The 17,743-nt window shown below is 38.3% G+C and overlaps 2 protein-coding genes across 2 annotated transcripts; one reads left to right on the forward strand and one right to left on the reverse strand.

Annotated features, from left to right (window-relative positions):
- On the reverse strand, positions 1 to 5,307 carry LOC127772522 (general transcription and DNA repair factor IIH helicase subunit XPD). Its single transcript, XM_052298458.1, has 11 exons — positions 4,358 to 5,307; positions 4,118 to 4,200; positions 3,607 to 4,010; positions 3,311 to 3,504; positions 2,887 to 3,067; positions 2,378 to 2,502; positions 1,655 to 1,744; positions 1,392 to 1,470; positions 1,204 to 1,280; positions 671 to 779; positions 1 to 407 (listed from the first exon to the last, which is right to left on the reverse strand). Exons 1-11 carry the CDS (start codon positions 5,179 to 5,181, stop codon positions 297 to 299), a joined length of 2,277 nt encoding a protein of 758 aa, XP_052154418.1. The 5' UTR covers positions 5,182 to 5,307; the 3' UTR covers positions 1 to 296.
- An 8,735-nt stretch (positions 5,308 to 14,042) lies between these two features.
- LOC127773642 (probable sucrose-phosphatase 3) lies at positions 14,043 to 17,694 on the forward strand. Its single transcript, XM_052299777.1, is given in 9 exon segments — positions 14,043 to 14,184; positions 14,800 to 14,891; positions 14,997 to 15,300; positions 15,383 to 15,480; positions 15,577 to 15,771; positions 15,874 to 16,161; positions 16,481 to 16,667; positions 16,892 to 16,938; positions 17,336 to 17,694. Coding segments are annotated over 8 exon segments (1,272 nt in total). The 5' UTR covers positions 14,043 to 14,184; positions 14,800 to 14,831; the 3' UTR covers positions 17,429 to 17,694.
- Positions 17,695 to 17,743: the final 49 nt, after the last annotated feature.

Consider the following 17,743-nt stretch of genomic DNA (forward strand, 5'->3'; position numbering starts at 1 on the left):
TGTAGGCAATGTAACGACACGTCTGAAATTCAGAGGCCGCCATCATATTCAGATATAAGTATCCGGAAGGACTTTAAGGTGTACATACCTATATCAGATGCAGAGTAATATCACATGTGCTTGGAAGGACCAATTTGTTAGCAATTTAGCATGAACCGTGCAGCTCGAATTCATGCTGGTTCACATGAGTAGCCAAAATTTTTTTGTACATTAGTGACTTCTACCTCAATTTTGAATGTATTGTACAGCAGAAAACTCTCTCTCCCCCTCCCTCTCTTTCAATTTCTTTCATGGTTTCACATCTCCATGGCGTCCTGCGCCATATTCTGCAAATCCTCTTCGGTTAAGAGAGTCTTGTTGCCGCCGCTCCCCGTCTTATCGTAAGGCTGCGCCATCCTCCGTAGGAACTGTTATACAAGATGGTAATACCAGATGTTAGAATATATTCAGCACAGAATGCGACAAGTCTGAACAATTTCTTGCACAGGTTGCTATACAAGAATGTTTATCATGCAAATTGTGCTTGTGTTGGAAAATAATAACACGGGCAAGCATAGCTTCATTATCGGTTAGAGATAAACTTGCTCTTTAAATGATTACAAGTTACAGTACTTGAAGCAATTCAAACTACATAGCACCAGTCAAAGAAAAATAAATGTATGGAACATACCTCACGAGCTATATGCAAAGCCATATCAGTGCTCAGATTTAGGTGCGCATCATGCAAGTGTGACAGTATCCACCCAGGCAGTTTAGACCGTTTATCATGGCGACTGTATCTGCAGGTGAGAAATACCATGATATTAACAATCCTGGAGTATGAAAGCTTGGTCACCAGTAAGGCAGGGAAATGGACAGGATGCGTGTGACAAATTAGAATTGCTTTTTTTTTTCTTTGACAGAATCAAATGGAAACATAGAAGACCTCAGGACCAAAATACCCAAAACAAATTTGCAAGATATATTTAAGTAACTGTCGTTTGTCATAAAGTAGGATGTGATATCCAAGGCCACATGCTCAATACAAGAAACCGGGAGCCTATTTGTTCAGCATATGCAGGTCGAAAATCAGGTTGCTAATCTACGCAGCACAAGAATTGGAGCTTTCTTGTCAACCATAGGCAGCTAACTATAACGAGGCTTTCTTGATGATTGGCGAGGTTCTAATTTTCTGAGTTAAAAGTCAAGGCAGTGATCAAGTACCTCTTGTCAGCAAATATCATCATTCCATAATCTGCTTTAGAACGGATCACACGGCCAACACATTGCGCAGCTTGCCTCTGGCATTAACAGAATCCAAAATGTCAAGAAAACTTTGTTGGATGTCTCTAGAAAAATAAAGCTACAAATCATCCAGCCCTACTTTCCCCTGGCAGAAGTAGTATTATTACCAAAGCATCGAAGGTCAGGAAGTCACCCTCCTTTATTTGAAAAGTTTCTCTTAGGTACTCCAACCTAGCAAGTAATATCCTGCAAACAGTGTAGACACAAAAGAAGCTGTCATTATGCCAGTAAGTATCCATGGATGTTGCTATTGAGTAGATAATGTTTTATAATATGATGAACCATTCGTAGGCACAGAAGTAATGCTCAGGTATAGAGATCAAGGGTTGCACAAAAAAATGGATCTTAAGTTCAGACAATAAGTCCTCACCTGCTGAGTGTGTACTGGAAAGGAACACCAAACATGATCACAAGTCTGCCATAGTGTCGATCAAAATCAATACCTTCGGCTACTTTGCCCCTGGATTGAGCATAGTGGTAGTTAGCTATGAGCCATATGTCCATCATATTATGTAGCCATGAGTCAAGACCACTTAAACATTTATAATAATAACACTTGAACAGAAGTAGCCAATCTACAATATACTGTAATGATGGTAAATTAGCTCGTGGTGCCTACTGGGTTATGCTTATTGTAGCCTATTGATCAGCCAGATGATTAGCTAATGGCAGCAATTTATTTGAGCATTCAGGGACAAGATAATTTTTTTTTTGCAAGAAATAAACTTAAAAACTCAACGTATGAGTTCCTCATGTTTACACATCAATGAAATATTGGTGGATGCCTGATTGAAGCATTTTCTGAAATTACTTACTGAATTGCTGTACCAACTAGGACATTCATTTATTTTGGTTAACACATAATTACACCTATTTTTGACTAATACTGTCTTCGTTGTTTCGGATATACTAGGAATAAAGAAACCATTGGCCAACCAGTAATTATATATCACCTTTGACATAATTATCACCTACTTGGGTCGATGTTAAAATAGCTGTAATAGTCTCAAGCAATCCAATCAATTGCGAAGCTGAACACTGACACTAAATTTGAAGGGTGCTTTTCGACAAAACCAATATAAAGTGAACCAACCTGGCAACGGAAAAGAATATAGCACCTCTTCCACAATCACACGACTTTCTGTAATTATCAAGAGCCAATGTTGTCTCAACAACATCTGGTGTTTCAATGAATACCAACTTATGCTGCATGATGTCCTGCAAATTGAAGTCATAAGATTTTCATATTAGGTGCTAATGCATTGCGTGTTATCAAGGCTTTGCCAAGAATGCTGTATTCATGAGAACAGTAAAAGCATTAATCATGTGAAATCAGCTCAGACAATGCACTTTTTAGCAGTACAATGAACTGCACATGTAATAAGAACATTAGAGGCTTAGACACCATATATAGTACTACAAGTGACTGTTCCAGAGCAGTACTACAAGTTTTTCCAACTGAAACAATGCATTTGTGAAATTGTTAGACTTTATATGGTGACATAACGAGATTCAATGTCATAATCCATGAAGAGTTTTGCACTAGATTTATATTCTATAGACTGCTCGATACCAGAATAATGTACTGGTAAAGAAACTAACCTGCAAAATACCCATCTCATTCCAGCTGTTGACAATGCCATCCATATAAGAGTAACTGACAAAAAAACAAACTATGCCATCTGGCACAGCAGAAGCCATCTCCAGCAAGAGCCGACCATAATTCCTTACAACGCCAGGATCGCTACGCATATCAAACTTCGTACTGACAGGTAGCTGGTCACTGAAAATGTGATGGAATATTTGAAGTTATACATCAAGATTTTGCAATATCACCAGTAAGACTAGAATTTTGAGAGCCAAAACCCAATACAAAAACTAAACTAAGTTCATGCGATGATGCTCTAAAGGATGAAGAAAGATTCAATAGATGCTATGCTAGTATTTAAAACATGCAATGGATAAATTAGTTGCTTGCTTTCAAAATAATATATGCCACATGAAATTTTGAAGGCCCGGTCCATACCTTCCTCTTGTCAAGACCATGGGACATATGCAATCCCTTGTTAAAGACATTGTGAAGCTCCTGCTTATAACAGGATTAAAGTTCAAAAGGCGAGGGTAGAGGTCTATTGGGCTGAGAGTACCAGAAGTTATGACTACTGTTTGAAAACGCTCAAAAACAGGCTGTATTGCAAGCGATGCATCATGGCAACTGAGCTGCAACACATAGAAATTGATTAGGATATCAATAATGCACTTTGATGACTTTTGATGACAGTTAAGATTAGAGATTATTGTCATATAGAGAAGAATGAGTACCTGAATCACAGGATCACGGATATCAGGCATTCTCTCATCATAGGGTTCTATTATTATAGAAAAGCCCCGTGTATAAGTTCCAATCAATGTGGCAAAGTCACAAATTGTCTGGATGTGCATGAACTCATCTGTATCGGTTATCTCCAAGGTAAGCATTAGAGAGTGTAGCCGATCATAACAAAACCTTAACATTTTCTGGTCAATTCCAGCCTGGGAATGGATTGAAGCAACAAAGGCAACAGGCATTTCATTCTCAACATTCTCTGTTTCCAGGCGTCCATCTAGGAACCTGACAAGCCTCCGCAAAACAGCAAGAAAATGCTCAGCCCTCCTGATGTTTCCTGGTACAGCCTCCTTCAGAATGTCCTCAGGCAAGGCCGGGTTCGCGAGCCAAGCATCCGATACTACATCACAAGAAATATTTTATCGTAAACTATTAACTGACCCAGAAAGACCAACCACAATGAGCAGTCTAAGACACAGAATTAGTGAAAGAAAAAATGGTACTCACTTGGCAGGTTTCCCCTCTGTGCCAATCCATCAACCAGCCTGTTGTATTCAGCACGAAGCCTATTGGCATCAGTGGCCTTGAACCTTCCTCCCAGATAAGGCAATTAGTGAGCAAGCAAGCTTCAACTATTTATCACAAAGTTGGATGCTCTTAAGGAAATCATAAAAGCAATCCTGGAAACAAAGAATTCATGTTTTTTTATGCATATTAGTAGCTGCAAGCTTCTTCAACACCAGGTACCTATCGATCTCTTGCGAGATGCGCCGCAAGTTTCGCTCGGCACCTTCGAGCGTCTGCTTGCGGATGCTGACACTGAGAGCCTCAATGCAGACATTATCGATGTTGTGCGCCTCGTCGAAGACGACGACGCACTCCTTCTGCATCTCCCTGGACACAATGCTGGCCACCTTGGGATCAATCAGGTACTGGTAGCTGTAGACCACGACATTGGCGTACTTGACCATCTGCCTCGCGAGGAAGTAGGGGCAGATCCCGCGGTCGCGGCCGAGGGCGCGGAGGTCGGCGAGGGTGTAGACGCCGGGGGGCATGTAGGAGGCGAGGTCACCGGCGGCGGCGGCGCGGTCGAAGGACTCGAAGAAGTCGCAGAGCGGGGTGGAGTCCGGGTCGGAGGCGGCCCTGTCGCGCACCCACGACGCGGTGAGGCGGCGGCAGGCGGTGTCGACGGAGTCGCGGGCGGCGGCGGCGGAGGCCTGGGGGTGGACGCAGAGGTTCTTGCGGGAGGAGAGGCCGAGGGCGAGGAGGGAGCGGGAGGCGGCGGCGGGGAGGTGGGCGAAGAGGAGGCGGAGCTCGGCGAGGGTCTTCTCCATCTCGTGGACGGTGCGGGTGCAGTAGATGAGGCGGAGCGGGCGGGACGGGCTGGCGAGGGAGTAGGAGGTGATGAGGGAAATGAGCGCCGCCGTCTTGCCGGTGCCCGTCGGCATCTCGAGCAGCGCGTGGCCGCGCGCGTCGAGGGCGCGCTTCAGCTCGCCCATGTACGCGTGCTGCTCCGGGTAGATCGCCGCGTACGGGAAGTGCACCGTCAGGCCCTCCAGGTCGAACTTCATCGCGGCGGCGAGGTCGGGGCCGGTGGGCCGCCGGAGTTTGGAGGAGAGGCGGAATCGCCGGCTGCAAGCGCCGCCGCCGCCGCCGCCGTGGGGAGGGGAGGGTGTGCGCGTGAGGTGTTCGTTACAATGCCGTGCCCGTGCAAGAGCAACACGACTATGGTGGGCTAACTAGGCCGGACAGATGGGCTGGATTATGGGCCATCTCATGGCCCAATACTAGCAGTAAAAAATTTATTCTTCCGCTACAATATATAAATCTTGCGTTAACAATGCCTAGCTAGTATTGTATAGTTTCAACGCATCAGATATGGTTTTGTTATATTATCTCTTTTTTAATATATACATACATATATATATATATATATATATATATATATATATATACATATATATATATATATACATATATATATATATATATATATACATATATATATATATATACATATATATATATATATATATATATATATATATATATATATATATATATATATATATATACTATTCTACACCCCCTCCCTCCAACCCACCTCATCTCCTTTTAAGGGCCCAAAACCCACCTCCCACCTCAGTCAAAGAAAGGTCCCTCACGTCGGTCAAATCTCGGTCAAACCCGCCAATGACTTCCCCCACCACCCCCTCTCTTCTTAGCTCTCGTCTCGGAACGATTTAGTAACGTCTTGTTCATCGTGCAATAACACCGTGTTTTACTTGCAGTAACAAAATTAAAATTCAGTCATAATATAGTCATGATAGATCTACTTTTAATAAGCACTTTTTTTCGAACATCATGGTGCAAACAGTTTTTAAAAGTAGTACATGATATGAGAGATATTGCCCTTCAAAGATTTGTTCTTAAAAATTTAACTCTCCACAAACAGTAATAGTATATCAAAGGTGTTACTAGTGAATGTTTTGCGTTACTGCAATCACATCATGTCGTTAGTACAAGATGTAGTAATGATTATAAGTTTCATAGTAACATAGTGTGTTACTGCAATTACTTGATAACATTACTAAAAGAATATGGGGAATTGGCTCGGTTTACTTGTTTGTTTTAACCCGTATATTTTTTTATTCCTGGTTTACTACAATTTCATCACGATGTTACTGCCAAATTAAGATGCAGTAACGCTCTATATGTACTAAAGTAATAAAGTGTTTTTTACTACAGTTCTTGGATAGTGTTACTGCATAAACATGCGGTAATGTGTAACTGTCAGGTGGTAACGTGTATCTGCCGTGCAGTAACATTTTTACTTTTGTGCAATAACAAGTATATGGTTAGCATCTGAGACTTTGAACCCATATATTTTTGTTCCAATTCCAGATGTACTACAATTCACCACAATATTACTGTTAAAAGTGCAGTAATGTCATATACATGCACGCAGTAACACTATATTGGAGGGAGGAGACCGGATTTCTTGAGAAGAGGGAGGAAGAACGATTTCTTGAGGAGGGGAGTATGTAGATGAATTTTGAAGTTTAACCCTCCACATGCAGTTGCACTATAGCATTATGGTGGAAACGGTTTTAAAAAATAATGCATATCTTGTAAGATATTGCTTTTCAAATATTGGCATTTTGAACTTTAACCCTCCACATGCAGTAACAGAATGTGTAATATGTAGTAACAGGGGAATATACATGCAGTAACATGGTTTGACCAAATGTATAAAATTGTTGAAAACACTCCTACATCAATCAGACCTCACTCAAAGCCAACTACAGACTTTACCTATGGCCCACCTATTCAATCTTCATCTTGTAAAAATGACATAGTAAAACTACAATTATCATGCAGTAACATAGCTACTTGGAAGTGGTAACATGCACCTATTATGTAGTAACACTTCTACTTTTGTGCAGTAACAAGTATTCCCTCCATTCCAAATTGATCTACATATTTCATAGGTACACTAAGACCAAGAAAAACTAATAATTCTCTTATACTACATTTACTCTAGCAACAAACTAATACATGCACCATCCCCACTATTTTCTAGCCAATAGCAAATCAAGATATTGCATGTGGGTTATAAATACTTGTGTGCATGGATGCATGCATCAATGTCTATTTACTCCAATGCACAGATAACGAATAGACTTAATGAATGAACACAAATATGTTGATCATTTAGGAGTAACCTAAAAAAAATATATGTAGATCAATTTGGAATGGAGGGAGTATATGGTTAGCATGTGAGGCTTTAACCCATATATTTTTGTTTCGATTCCTGGTCTACTACAATTTTACCACGATGTTACTGCCAGAACTGCACGACGTTTCTGCCAGAACTGCAGTAACGTCCTATGTGTTCTACAGTAACGTGACGTGTTACTTACTTTTACGATAATTTTACTACTGGAGCATAGTAACATGTTATGAGTTTCGTAGTAACATATCTTTATTTTTTGTTTTACGGTGGTAGTGAAAGATATTAGAATTGATAATCATATTACTTTCTCACAAAATTTTTGAAACAAATAATATCATTAGATGAATTGGTTAGAAGAATGTGCTTTGAACTATGAGGTTATGGGTTCAAGTCTTAAATTTGACAAATTTATTTTTTATTTTCCTAGAAAAGAGAAAAAATGTTTTGGGAAGAAAAAACCAGAAAAAAAAAGGGAATAGAGAGGAGAAAAAAAAGGGAATCGGGAGGAGGGGGGAAGTCGGGAGAGGGTGAATCGGGAGGAGGGGAGAAGTCGGGAGAGGGAGAGGGAGGGGGAGGGAATCAGGACGAGGGAGGGGGAGGGGAGGGGCGAGGAGGGGGAATCGGGAGAGGGATCGGGTGGAGGGAGGGGGAGGGGTGGGGCGATACGGGATGGGGACGAGCTGAGAATACATATGAGAAAGGGAACTATTCTATACCCCCGGGTGTAGAATAGTCTCACATACATACATATACATACATACATACACACATATATATATATATATATATATATATATATATATATATATATATATATACATATATATATATATATATACATATATATACATATATATACATATATATACATATATATATATATATATATATATATGGGGATGGGCAGTTTTGACCACTATTTTTTTTATAATAATAATAATAATAATAATAATAATAATAATAATAATAATAATAATAATAATAAACAAGCTTATAATATAGCAAAATTACTTATAAATAAAAGAAACAAAAGTCTATTTTACTACTCCGACTACATCACCGGAACACAACACTGTAAAGTATTTATTGGCTCATTTTACCACCTAAACTAAATTATTAAAAAGTCGTTCACTTTACTCTTTAATAATATTTCTCTTGTTTGTTTCTCTTTATACGAGTATTATTTTAAACTAAAACCTTTTAGATCCATAGATGACACTATTGTTGAAGTTTTTAAAATATTTTCACCACTTTTTGCTTGAAATTTAGAACATGTATGTTGAGAGGTACTCCCTCCATCCCAAAATATAATAATTTATAGCATCTAGAATTTGTCCTAAAATATAATAACTTATACACCAACATTCTCTTCTCAACCAATCACAAACCTCCATCATTCAAATTTCCCACCTACCTCCACTTCTCATTCAATCACAACCCTCCTCTATTCAAATCTATCTATTTTTTTAATAACCGTGTCCAACTCTAAAAATGTTTATATTCTGGAACGAAAGGAGTAAGTTATAAGGCATCTGTCAATCTCACCGATTTTTAATGCAAAGTACGATTTATATAGAGAGAAAACAAGAGATAGATGCCATTAGGAAGTGGCTTGAATTGTTTTCAGTAGCTCGGGTGTAAAATGAACCAAAAATTGTTTTTGAGGTTAAGTGCTCCGGCGAAATAATTTATGGAGTAAAATGGACTTTTTTTTGTCTAAATAAAAATCTGCCATGTGATTTTTATTGTTTTCAAACTAGTAAATATTCTGAAAGGTAACGATGGTCAAAGGTGGTTTTTATAGTTTGACCGAATAAATCAAACGGTCACATATTTTTCTTAAGGCTAGACTTCATGATAGACTCTCTACATTCACTTGATAGTGTATGGTCACTTGTTCAATTCCCAACACAATATTTTTTTCTTTTAAAATATTTAGAGGGACATCTTTTCCGCTAAATCTCTCCTTTTTTTTTATGTCAGACTCTTGGAAATTCCTAGGAGAGCCTAGTCATATTTTTATCACTTTATGGGAACACAAGTGTACCTTTTTATATTCTTATTGGAAATAAAAGTTGAATATGAATATGGTTTGTCAAATTTTCCACAAGCGAAATCTGGAGAAGATCGTTCGCACGTTCCATAGGATGGAATGCAGGAGGGAAAACCTCCCAAATCTGCAGTTTTCTGCTTCTTCCTTGGTCAATATATATGTTTCTAGCTAGAACTTTCAGTTACCGAGTTCTTGGTTTTCTGTGCTAGGGAGAAGTTGCAATCTTAATTAGGTTCAGAGAATTTGGTTTCCACCGTGGAGTTTGTTCTTTGATTGTGTATGCAATGCTCTTGGACGCTCGATGAGAATTGTTCATGATGCAGGAAGAATTGACCAAAGATCTCGTGAGGATAGAGAGATGCATTTTGAAGGAAAATTGGGTTCGTTTGCCATGTTGAAATGTTGAACACCCTGGAATGATTCTGTGTCCCACTATTTCATTTCTTGATACGTTTTCCCTCAATTAGTGTTTCAGTTTTTTTCTTAATCAAAGACTTTAATCAAGTCTATTAGAAGAAAATAACACATCTAAGATACCAAATAAATACACTATCAACACATATTTCATGATGGATTTCAATAAAATTAATTTAATGTTGTGCTATATATGCGTGTGTATTTTTTATATGTAAACTAATTTAATAAAACTAATTTAATTAGGAGTTGATCTGTGTGGCTCATGAGAGTTATGTGTGCATGTTTAGTACCACATTACTAATTTAGCAGGATGAAAACAATTTATAAGGGCTTGTCCCTCCAACCATATTATTCGTGGGTTTACCCATTTTACACGAAGGGATGATGAAAATATAAGTTATATGGTATGTGTAAGTGTGCCCGTCCGTTGGATAGATAGATATGTGCGGTTCTTGAGGAATGGCTGTTATGCGAGTAAGTTGGACCGACGAGAGTTGGATTGCATGGGTCGGTTTGGAGGGAGCTCTGTTACATAACAAAACAGAAAGAACGGGAACAGAGAGAGTAGTTCAATTACTTCTACAAGCAAGTACTCCCTCCTTTTTTTAATATATGATATTGTTGATTTTTTATATATATTTAAACATTTGTCTTATTCAAAATAAAATTTATATAATTATCATTTATTCTATTGTAATTTGATTTATCGTCAATGTTTTTTAATGTTTTTTAAATATGACTTAATTTTTATTTTTTAAAAAATTAAATAAGACGAATAGTCAAATGTATAAAAAAAAAGTTAACGACGTCGTATATATTAAAAAACCAGAGGTAGTATTCAGTTATGCATTCCCTCGTGATATGTATTTCCTATTAAGGCGCCGATTGTGTTGATAGCGATGGTTTTGCCTTTTGTGATATCACTGCCGCGATAAACTTCATACTTGGATAAACAACAGTTTGATGCTTCAGTTTAGAATTTATTCTTGTCTTTTTCTCACATGCTTTTGTAATATGGGTTGAAATACTTACACGGTACACGTGCATGTGCATCACATTATTTGTGTTCACCTTTTTTTTTCCTTTTCACGTGCCATTTCAGTGACATTCATTTTAGATTCATACGTGGTAACCATTTTTATGCTAATTGTATTCATCAGCTTGAATACAACTCTTTGTATGAAATTCAAGAGCGAAGTAGTTGCATGGTTATATACATATTTTTTTGATAATTAACATGGGCTATATATATGCCACAGCCGGAAGATTGAGAATTTTTGTTAAAAAATAAATGTACAACGAAGATATGAATTTTTACGTAATTTGGATCCATGCCATTATAGTTTTGCAAAGTTTGAGATATGCCATCGGTATCTCAATGACATGTAGGACCCACATGAGTCAATGACATGTGGGTCAGGATGACATATCTCAAATTTTACAAAATTATAATGGCATGGTTACAATTTTTCCAGGAAAAAAATCCCCACATGCTCCAACTAGCAATAATCACTGCTGAGAAATTAATTACAAATGCAAGAGATAACAAAGCCACTGTGCTCTCCCCGTAATCCATGGTGGATACTCTTTTACTACCTTCATTCCAAAACATAAGTGATATTGCCCGTATAAACACACGTCAAAATTCTTTTATTTTTGGACGGAAATATTAGTTACTACCTTCGAGCTGATAATACTTATTATTTTGGATAAGAATATGTTCTTCAAAAATATTTTTGACCACTATTTTCTATTATAATATATATAAACATATTAATAAATATATGATTTTATTGAAGTACGTTTTAAGACCAATCTATACACATGATCACCATATTTCTAGGACAAATGTTTTAGATATTATTTATAGCCAATTTTTTTTAAAGTTTGACAATAATCTTGTTTAAAACGATAAGTATTATCAATCCGGAAGAAGTAGGAAGCACGAATTCAGCAAGTGTGCATAGTTGTTCCTAAGCCGCAATATATTCCTTTTATAAAGGCAATGACTCATTTGCTATTAGAGCATAGAAGAGATGATGCCAAAATGCCAAATACGCTGTCAAAGTTTTCTTTTTCTTTGTCCCTTTTCTGATCTTGGTGACAAATAAAGGATTTCAGTTGGAATTTACACAATTAAGTTTGCTATGACAACCATGCAAAAGTATAATACCCATGAATCAAAGAAAATTCATCAAATTGTATAAAAAAGGGCAAACGACTTTTTTTTTAATTTTAAACTCCTCTTATATTACTGTGTAACTTAAGATTGATTGAACTACCAATTTGTTACTCCCTCCGTCCCATAATATAAGGGATTTTGAGTTTTTGCTTGCACCGTTTGACTACTCGTCTTATTTAAAAAATTTGTGCAAATATAAAAAATGAAAATTTGTGCTTAAAGTACTTTAGATAATAAAGTAAGTCAAAAAAATAAATAATAATTTCAAATTTTTTTGAATAAGACGAGTGGTCAAACGGTGCAAGCAAAAACTCAAAATCTCTTACGGTCTGTTTGGTTGGAGGGAGTTTTTAGGAGGGATTGAGAGTTTAGCGGGATGAGGCTATTAACTGTTTTGTTTGTTTAGGGGGCATGGGAATTTTTGTAGGATGGGGATGGAGAATTGAGGAATGAACTTCCTCCTTTTCAATACTTGGGTAGGGGCAGGTAATTGGGAGGAATTCCTCCTTTACTTCGCCTAAACAAATCTCAGCCATCCGTTTTCATTAATGATCTAATCTCCAACTAAACTCCCTATCAATTTCTACCACCTCTACCAAACAAGAGACTGGGATGAAAAATCAAATTCTCATCTTAATCTCACCATCAATTCCCTCGTGTAAACTCCCAATCCTCTTCCCTCAAGTTGCCAAACAAGCCGTTATATTATGGGACGGAGGGAGTACAAATTTATGCTTTGCCTGGCTATGCAAGCAGCAAGCACAATGGTTATTTGTTGATGTCAGCAGCAGAGGCGGATCCAACGTGGGTGCAGGGGGGACTCGAGTCTCCCCTACACCCACAAGACCCATAGATACCTTCGGAGCATCCCTTTTAATTTCTTCATCATGAATGATAAACTAAAGGTTTCTAGATGGATGGAGGTTGAAGAAACTGTGTAATTAAGCCCTTAATTTTTTGTTTGGGGATCCGCCCCTGGTCAGCAGGGAGATTTGGAACAGTCTGATTTTATACTCGTTAAGCCCTTAATTTTTTGTTTGGGGATCCGCCCCTGGTCAGCAGGGAGATTTGAAACAGTCTGATTTTGTACTCGTTCAGTCCACATCTGATGCGGGTGGTCCTTGCAAGAACTTTATTTTGACTATGAGGGCTCCGTTAGTCTCTTTTAATTTCGTTAATGTTGAATTCAAAATGCCAAGATATTTAAGTAATAATGAAAGCTTGACGCAACTATGTACATTGATTGTACAAATAGAATTACATCAGTTTGAACATTTTATTGAAAAAAAAGTGATAAGATAAAGCTCGTGCCTGACGTGCTACGAGATATTCTAGCATACACTACCTAACATAGGCAGAGATACGTGTCAGTGACACAATATCACCTTACGTTATAGACGATGAAATGCTACATGGATATAAAAGACTTTTACTTGTTGGAAGCCTTCAAAGTATTTTTCTACGTTCTAGGTAAAGATGTAATTTCATTATCAATGAAGTGAAGTTCTCATCATCGAAAAATTCTTCTTCATCCAAAGCCACTTTCATGATTAAAAAAAAAGTGAATTATATTTTAGGCCACATTTTATTAGCAAAGTTTTACTTTGAACCACCCTTGAAAATATAACGCTTTGGACCGGATAAATTTGCCATTATTACGATTTGGACCACCATTAACAATTTTTTTCAGTACAATCAAACGACCTTAAACACATCAGCTCTAGTATACAACCGAACTCCTCTATGTACGGTTCATATGTTTGCTGAAAGGGAAGTTAGACATGACGAGAAAAATTATTCATGGTAGTCCAAACAACAACAATGGTAAATTTACCCAGGCCATATTGAAAAGATAGGTTTAAGGGTGGTCCAAATTGAAACGTAGCTAATAAAATGTGGACTAAAGTGCAATTTACTGTTAAAAAACAAAGATACGTATCTTAATTGGAACCAAAAAATAATATTTTTTAGGTGTAAAAAATAATATTTTTAGGAGTATAATATATTCTCTCAGCCTACTTGGACGCAGGCAGCATATGATTCATGTTCCCAGCTAGTAATAAAAGTCTCTCCTTTTTGTCGCCGCCTCGGCTCCTCGCCTTCGCCGGTCGCCGCCCGCCTCTCCTTCTCCGGCCAGTCCAGCCGCCGCCGCCGCCTCCTCCTCCGGCCGCCGTCCCGCCACCTAGGTGAGGCAAGAACCTTCCTTACTCCCGTATCATAAGCTATCTTGGTAATCGATTACAAGATGCTGGGCTTAGCCGGCGATTGGCGATTCACATTGTGCATTTCGTGTCGCGGGTTCGAATCCGTGCTCGGCTAGTTGATGCTGATCGTGTTGCTGTATCCTGGTTGGTTCCGATTCCTTCTGGCCATCGATCTTATCTGGATTACCCCAAGCAGACAAAATCATCTAATCGATGCGTACACTCGTACTCCAGTACATTGCTTTAATTATCTCATGTTCTTGATTTCTTTCTTGTATATGGATAATGCCAGAGGGGACAAATGTAGTGGGGACTCATTGGTAGGTGGATCGTGGATACCAGGAAAGTGGTGTTGGACAGTTTGATAGGCTGCTTGCCTGCTTCCCTACTAGGCTATTGTTTGGGGGTAGTTGTCTTATTTGTAGCTTCCTTTTTTTTTCCTTTTTCTTTTTTTTAAAAAGAAGACCTTACTATTTACCAGAGATTGACCAAAATGAGTATTTAAGGATGAGGATGTGGTTTTGCACTTCCATGTTTGTTCACTTGTTCAGGGAAGTGTACAGGTTAGATTCTAAAAGTTTTCAACAATTTGCACAGGGATTACTTCTTCAGCTGCACCGCGAAGAAACATGGATAAGCTCGATGGCTCTGCCCGTCTTATGATAGTTTCCGATCTTGACCAGACAATGGTGCGTAGTTAAACTCATCCCTTATCTATCTAGACTCAAGAACTACCCATACTGTTATGTTCTGTGGCTACAAAATGATTGATCTTTTTTATTTTTTGTTTGCAGATTGATCACAATGATCCGAAGAACTTGTCCTTGCTTAGGTTCCAGGCGCTATGGGAGTCCGAGTTCTCCCAAGATTCTCTACTGGTCTTCTCGACTGGAAGATCACCTATCAGTTACAGGGGTTTGAGAACACAGAAGCCTTTGATCACTCCAGACATCACTATCATGTCTGTGGGCACTGTGATAGCATATGGTGAAGAGATGATTCATGATGTTGGCTGGGCTGAATTCCTTAGCAACAAATGGGATAGGGATATCGTTGTCGAGGAGACAGCTAAGTTCCCTAAGCTGAAGCCTCAGGCATGTTCAATGAATTGTTTGATTACAAATCCTAAGTAGGTTTTCCATTTCAATGAGTGCACTAAAAATTGTGTCGATGCAGCCAGAGAGGAGTCAGGGTCCTCATAAGGTTAGCTTTTTTGTCGACAAGGAGGGTGCTCGGGAAGTTATGGATTCTCTCCCTGAGACGTTAAATCGGCGTGGGGTAAGTCTGCGAAAGTGTGGGTGACTTACTTTTATTATGAGTGACATTGCTTAATGTTGTTTTAATTTTACCATGCTCCTTCTTTTCTATGATCAGCTAGATGTTAAAATAATCTTCAGTAGTGGTGAGGCCCTTGATGTATTACCGCAAGGTGCAGGAAAAGGCCAGGCTCTTCTATATTTGCTGAAAAAGTTCAATTCAGATGGGAAACCACCAAACAGTACTCTTGTTTGTGGTGACTCTGGCAATGATGCAGAATTATTCAGTGTCCCATCTGTTCATGGTGTCATGGTCAGTGAGTCACTGCACAAGGAATCACATGAAACTGTCCACTAAACTGATGGCAGTGGTTTTCGTTGTAAGCTTATTACAGGGTTTTGAAATCATGTTCAGGTCAGCAATGCCCAAGAGGAGCTGCTTCAGTGGTATGAAGAAAATGCCAGGGGCAATCCTATGATGATTCATGCAACCGAGAGGTGTGCTGCTGGCATCATGCAAGCTATTGGACACTTCAATTTAGGACCTAACGTTTCCCCAAGAGATCTTGAATTCCCTTACCCGAAGTTAGACGCCATCAAACCTGCAGATGTTGTGGTGAAGTTTTATGTTCTCTATGAAAAATGGCGGCGGGGTGAGGTTCAAAAGGCCCCATCCATTATCCAGTATTTGAAAAGGATTACTGTAAGTACATTCCTCAGCTACATTCTTAGAATAACTCAGTCTAGCTTTGTTCATAAACCCCTCCTTTTGAAATCAATCATACCTTTTGTCGACTGCTATAGTTAGGTTATGAAAAGAGGTAACTATATAATTTGTGTCAGCATGTTATCTATAATTTTGCAAAAGTAATTTCAGACCATATGATACCACTTGTCTCTTGTCTGGCGAAATGTACATATTTCTGATTTTTTTTTTTTTTGGCGAGGATATTACTGGTTCATATTGGTTTCCTTGAGCTACATTTAAACCGATCTTCTTCTTCTTCTTTTATGTGTGTTAGCATCCTAATGGAACAACTATTCATCCTTCTGGAAGGGAGTGTTCACTTCATGCATCCATTGATGCACTGAGTTCATGTTATGCTGATAAACAAGGCAAGAAGTTCCAATTATGGGTGGATAGAATTGTCGCTTCATCAATCGGTACAATTAATTGGCTGGTGAGGTTTGACAAGTGGGAAATGGAAGGTATATCCTCAGATTATTTGCACAATAGATTAGTCACAGTAGTTATTCCATCCCTGTAGTTTTTCTTTTCCTTTTTTGTTCAAAATTCTAAATGGTTTCTTGGCATAATTTTCCATTCTATTGCTCCATGATTATTTTATTCTTCTTATTTCCTCTGTCCACTTGTCCATTTTATTCTTTTTCATTGGCTTGCACGTCAATGTTAATGGTCCTGCTAATCTCAGGCAATGTTCGGTATTGCTGCCTCACAATTCTTCTGCTGACTATGAAGGTACACCCTCACAGGCTCACAGCTTTGTACATATACTAGCTGAATGTCCATGCTTTGCTGCGGATAAAAGAAAATACATCATAATACTGCCTAAAATAAAATTTTCATGAAATGTGTTATCCATTTTGTTTTCTAAAGAGAAGATTTACCTTAATTTGATTTTATATGTGGATATCCATTTAGATTTGATTGTTTCTTGTATTAAGAAGTTTAAGGGGTATTTGCAAATTTTACAATGGGAGTAGATGGGGTGGCAGATTCACTGCCACCACCACTAGCTCATTTTAAAGGAATATAGATTTCTATATCCTTCATGTTTACAGACTTTCTTGTGTACATCTATGTTCATATAAAATCTATATGTATCCTTAAATAAGGTTATCTGCTTAACTCGCAGCCTGAGACTGAAGATGGCTTCGAGATTACACACATCCACAAGACCTGGCTTGAAGGATACTCTGCAGGAAATGAGCATGCATGCATCCTGTAGGCCATTTAAATACATGCAACTTACACAGAAACATGAGGAAATTTTCATCAGGAGTCAAGATAGAATAACAAGTGTACTCACTGTTGCGTGGATTTGATCCCAAATACTCGTAGTGTTATACTGGGGTACTCACAAATGGATTGATGCTCTTGCTGATTCATGTACAGTTCATGAAATTAAGCAAATAAACTCACTGTACCAGAAATTTTCTCGATGTACATGGATCTTGATACTTTCTTAAAGCTCATTTTAAGGTTGTCATTTCATATTTTTGGCATTCTTTTCTGTGGTTAGCTAGATGTGAGAACAACTTTT

The sequence above is a fragment of the Oryza glaberrima genome, chromosome 5 (genome assembly GCF_000147395.1).
Source record: "Oryza glaberrima chromosome 5, OglaRS2, whole genome shotgun sequence".
Lineage (NCBI taxonomy): Eukaryota > Viridiplantae > Streptophyta > Magnoliopsida > Poales > Poaceae > Oryza > Oryza glaberrima.

Excerpts from the sequence above, each read along its gene's own strand:
- LOC127772522 (XM_052298458.1), bottom strand. The coding sequence starts at position 5,181 with ATGAAGTTCGACCTGGAGGGCCTGACGGTGCACTTCCCGTACGCGGCG. Across the intron at positions 1,281-1,391 it reads TCCTGACCTTCGATGCTTTG|AGGCAAGCTGCGCAATGTGT; the intron begins GTAATAATACTA and ends TGTTAATGCCAG. Across the intron at positions 408-670 it reads CTTTGCATATAGCTCGTGAG|TTCCTACGGAGGATGGCGCA; the intron begins GTATGTTCCATA and ends CTTGTATAACAG.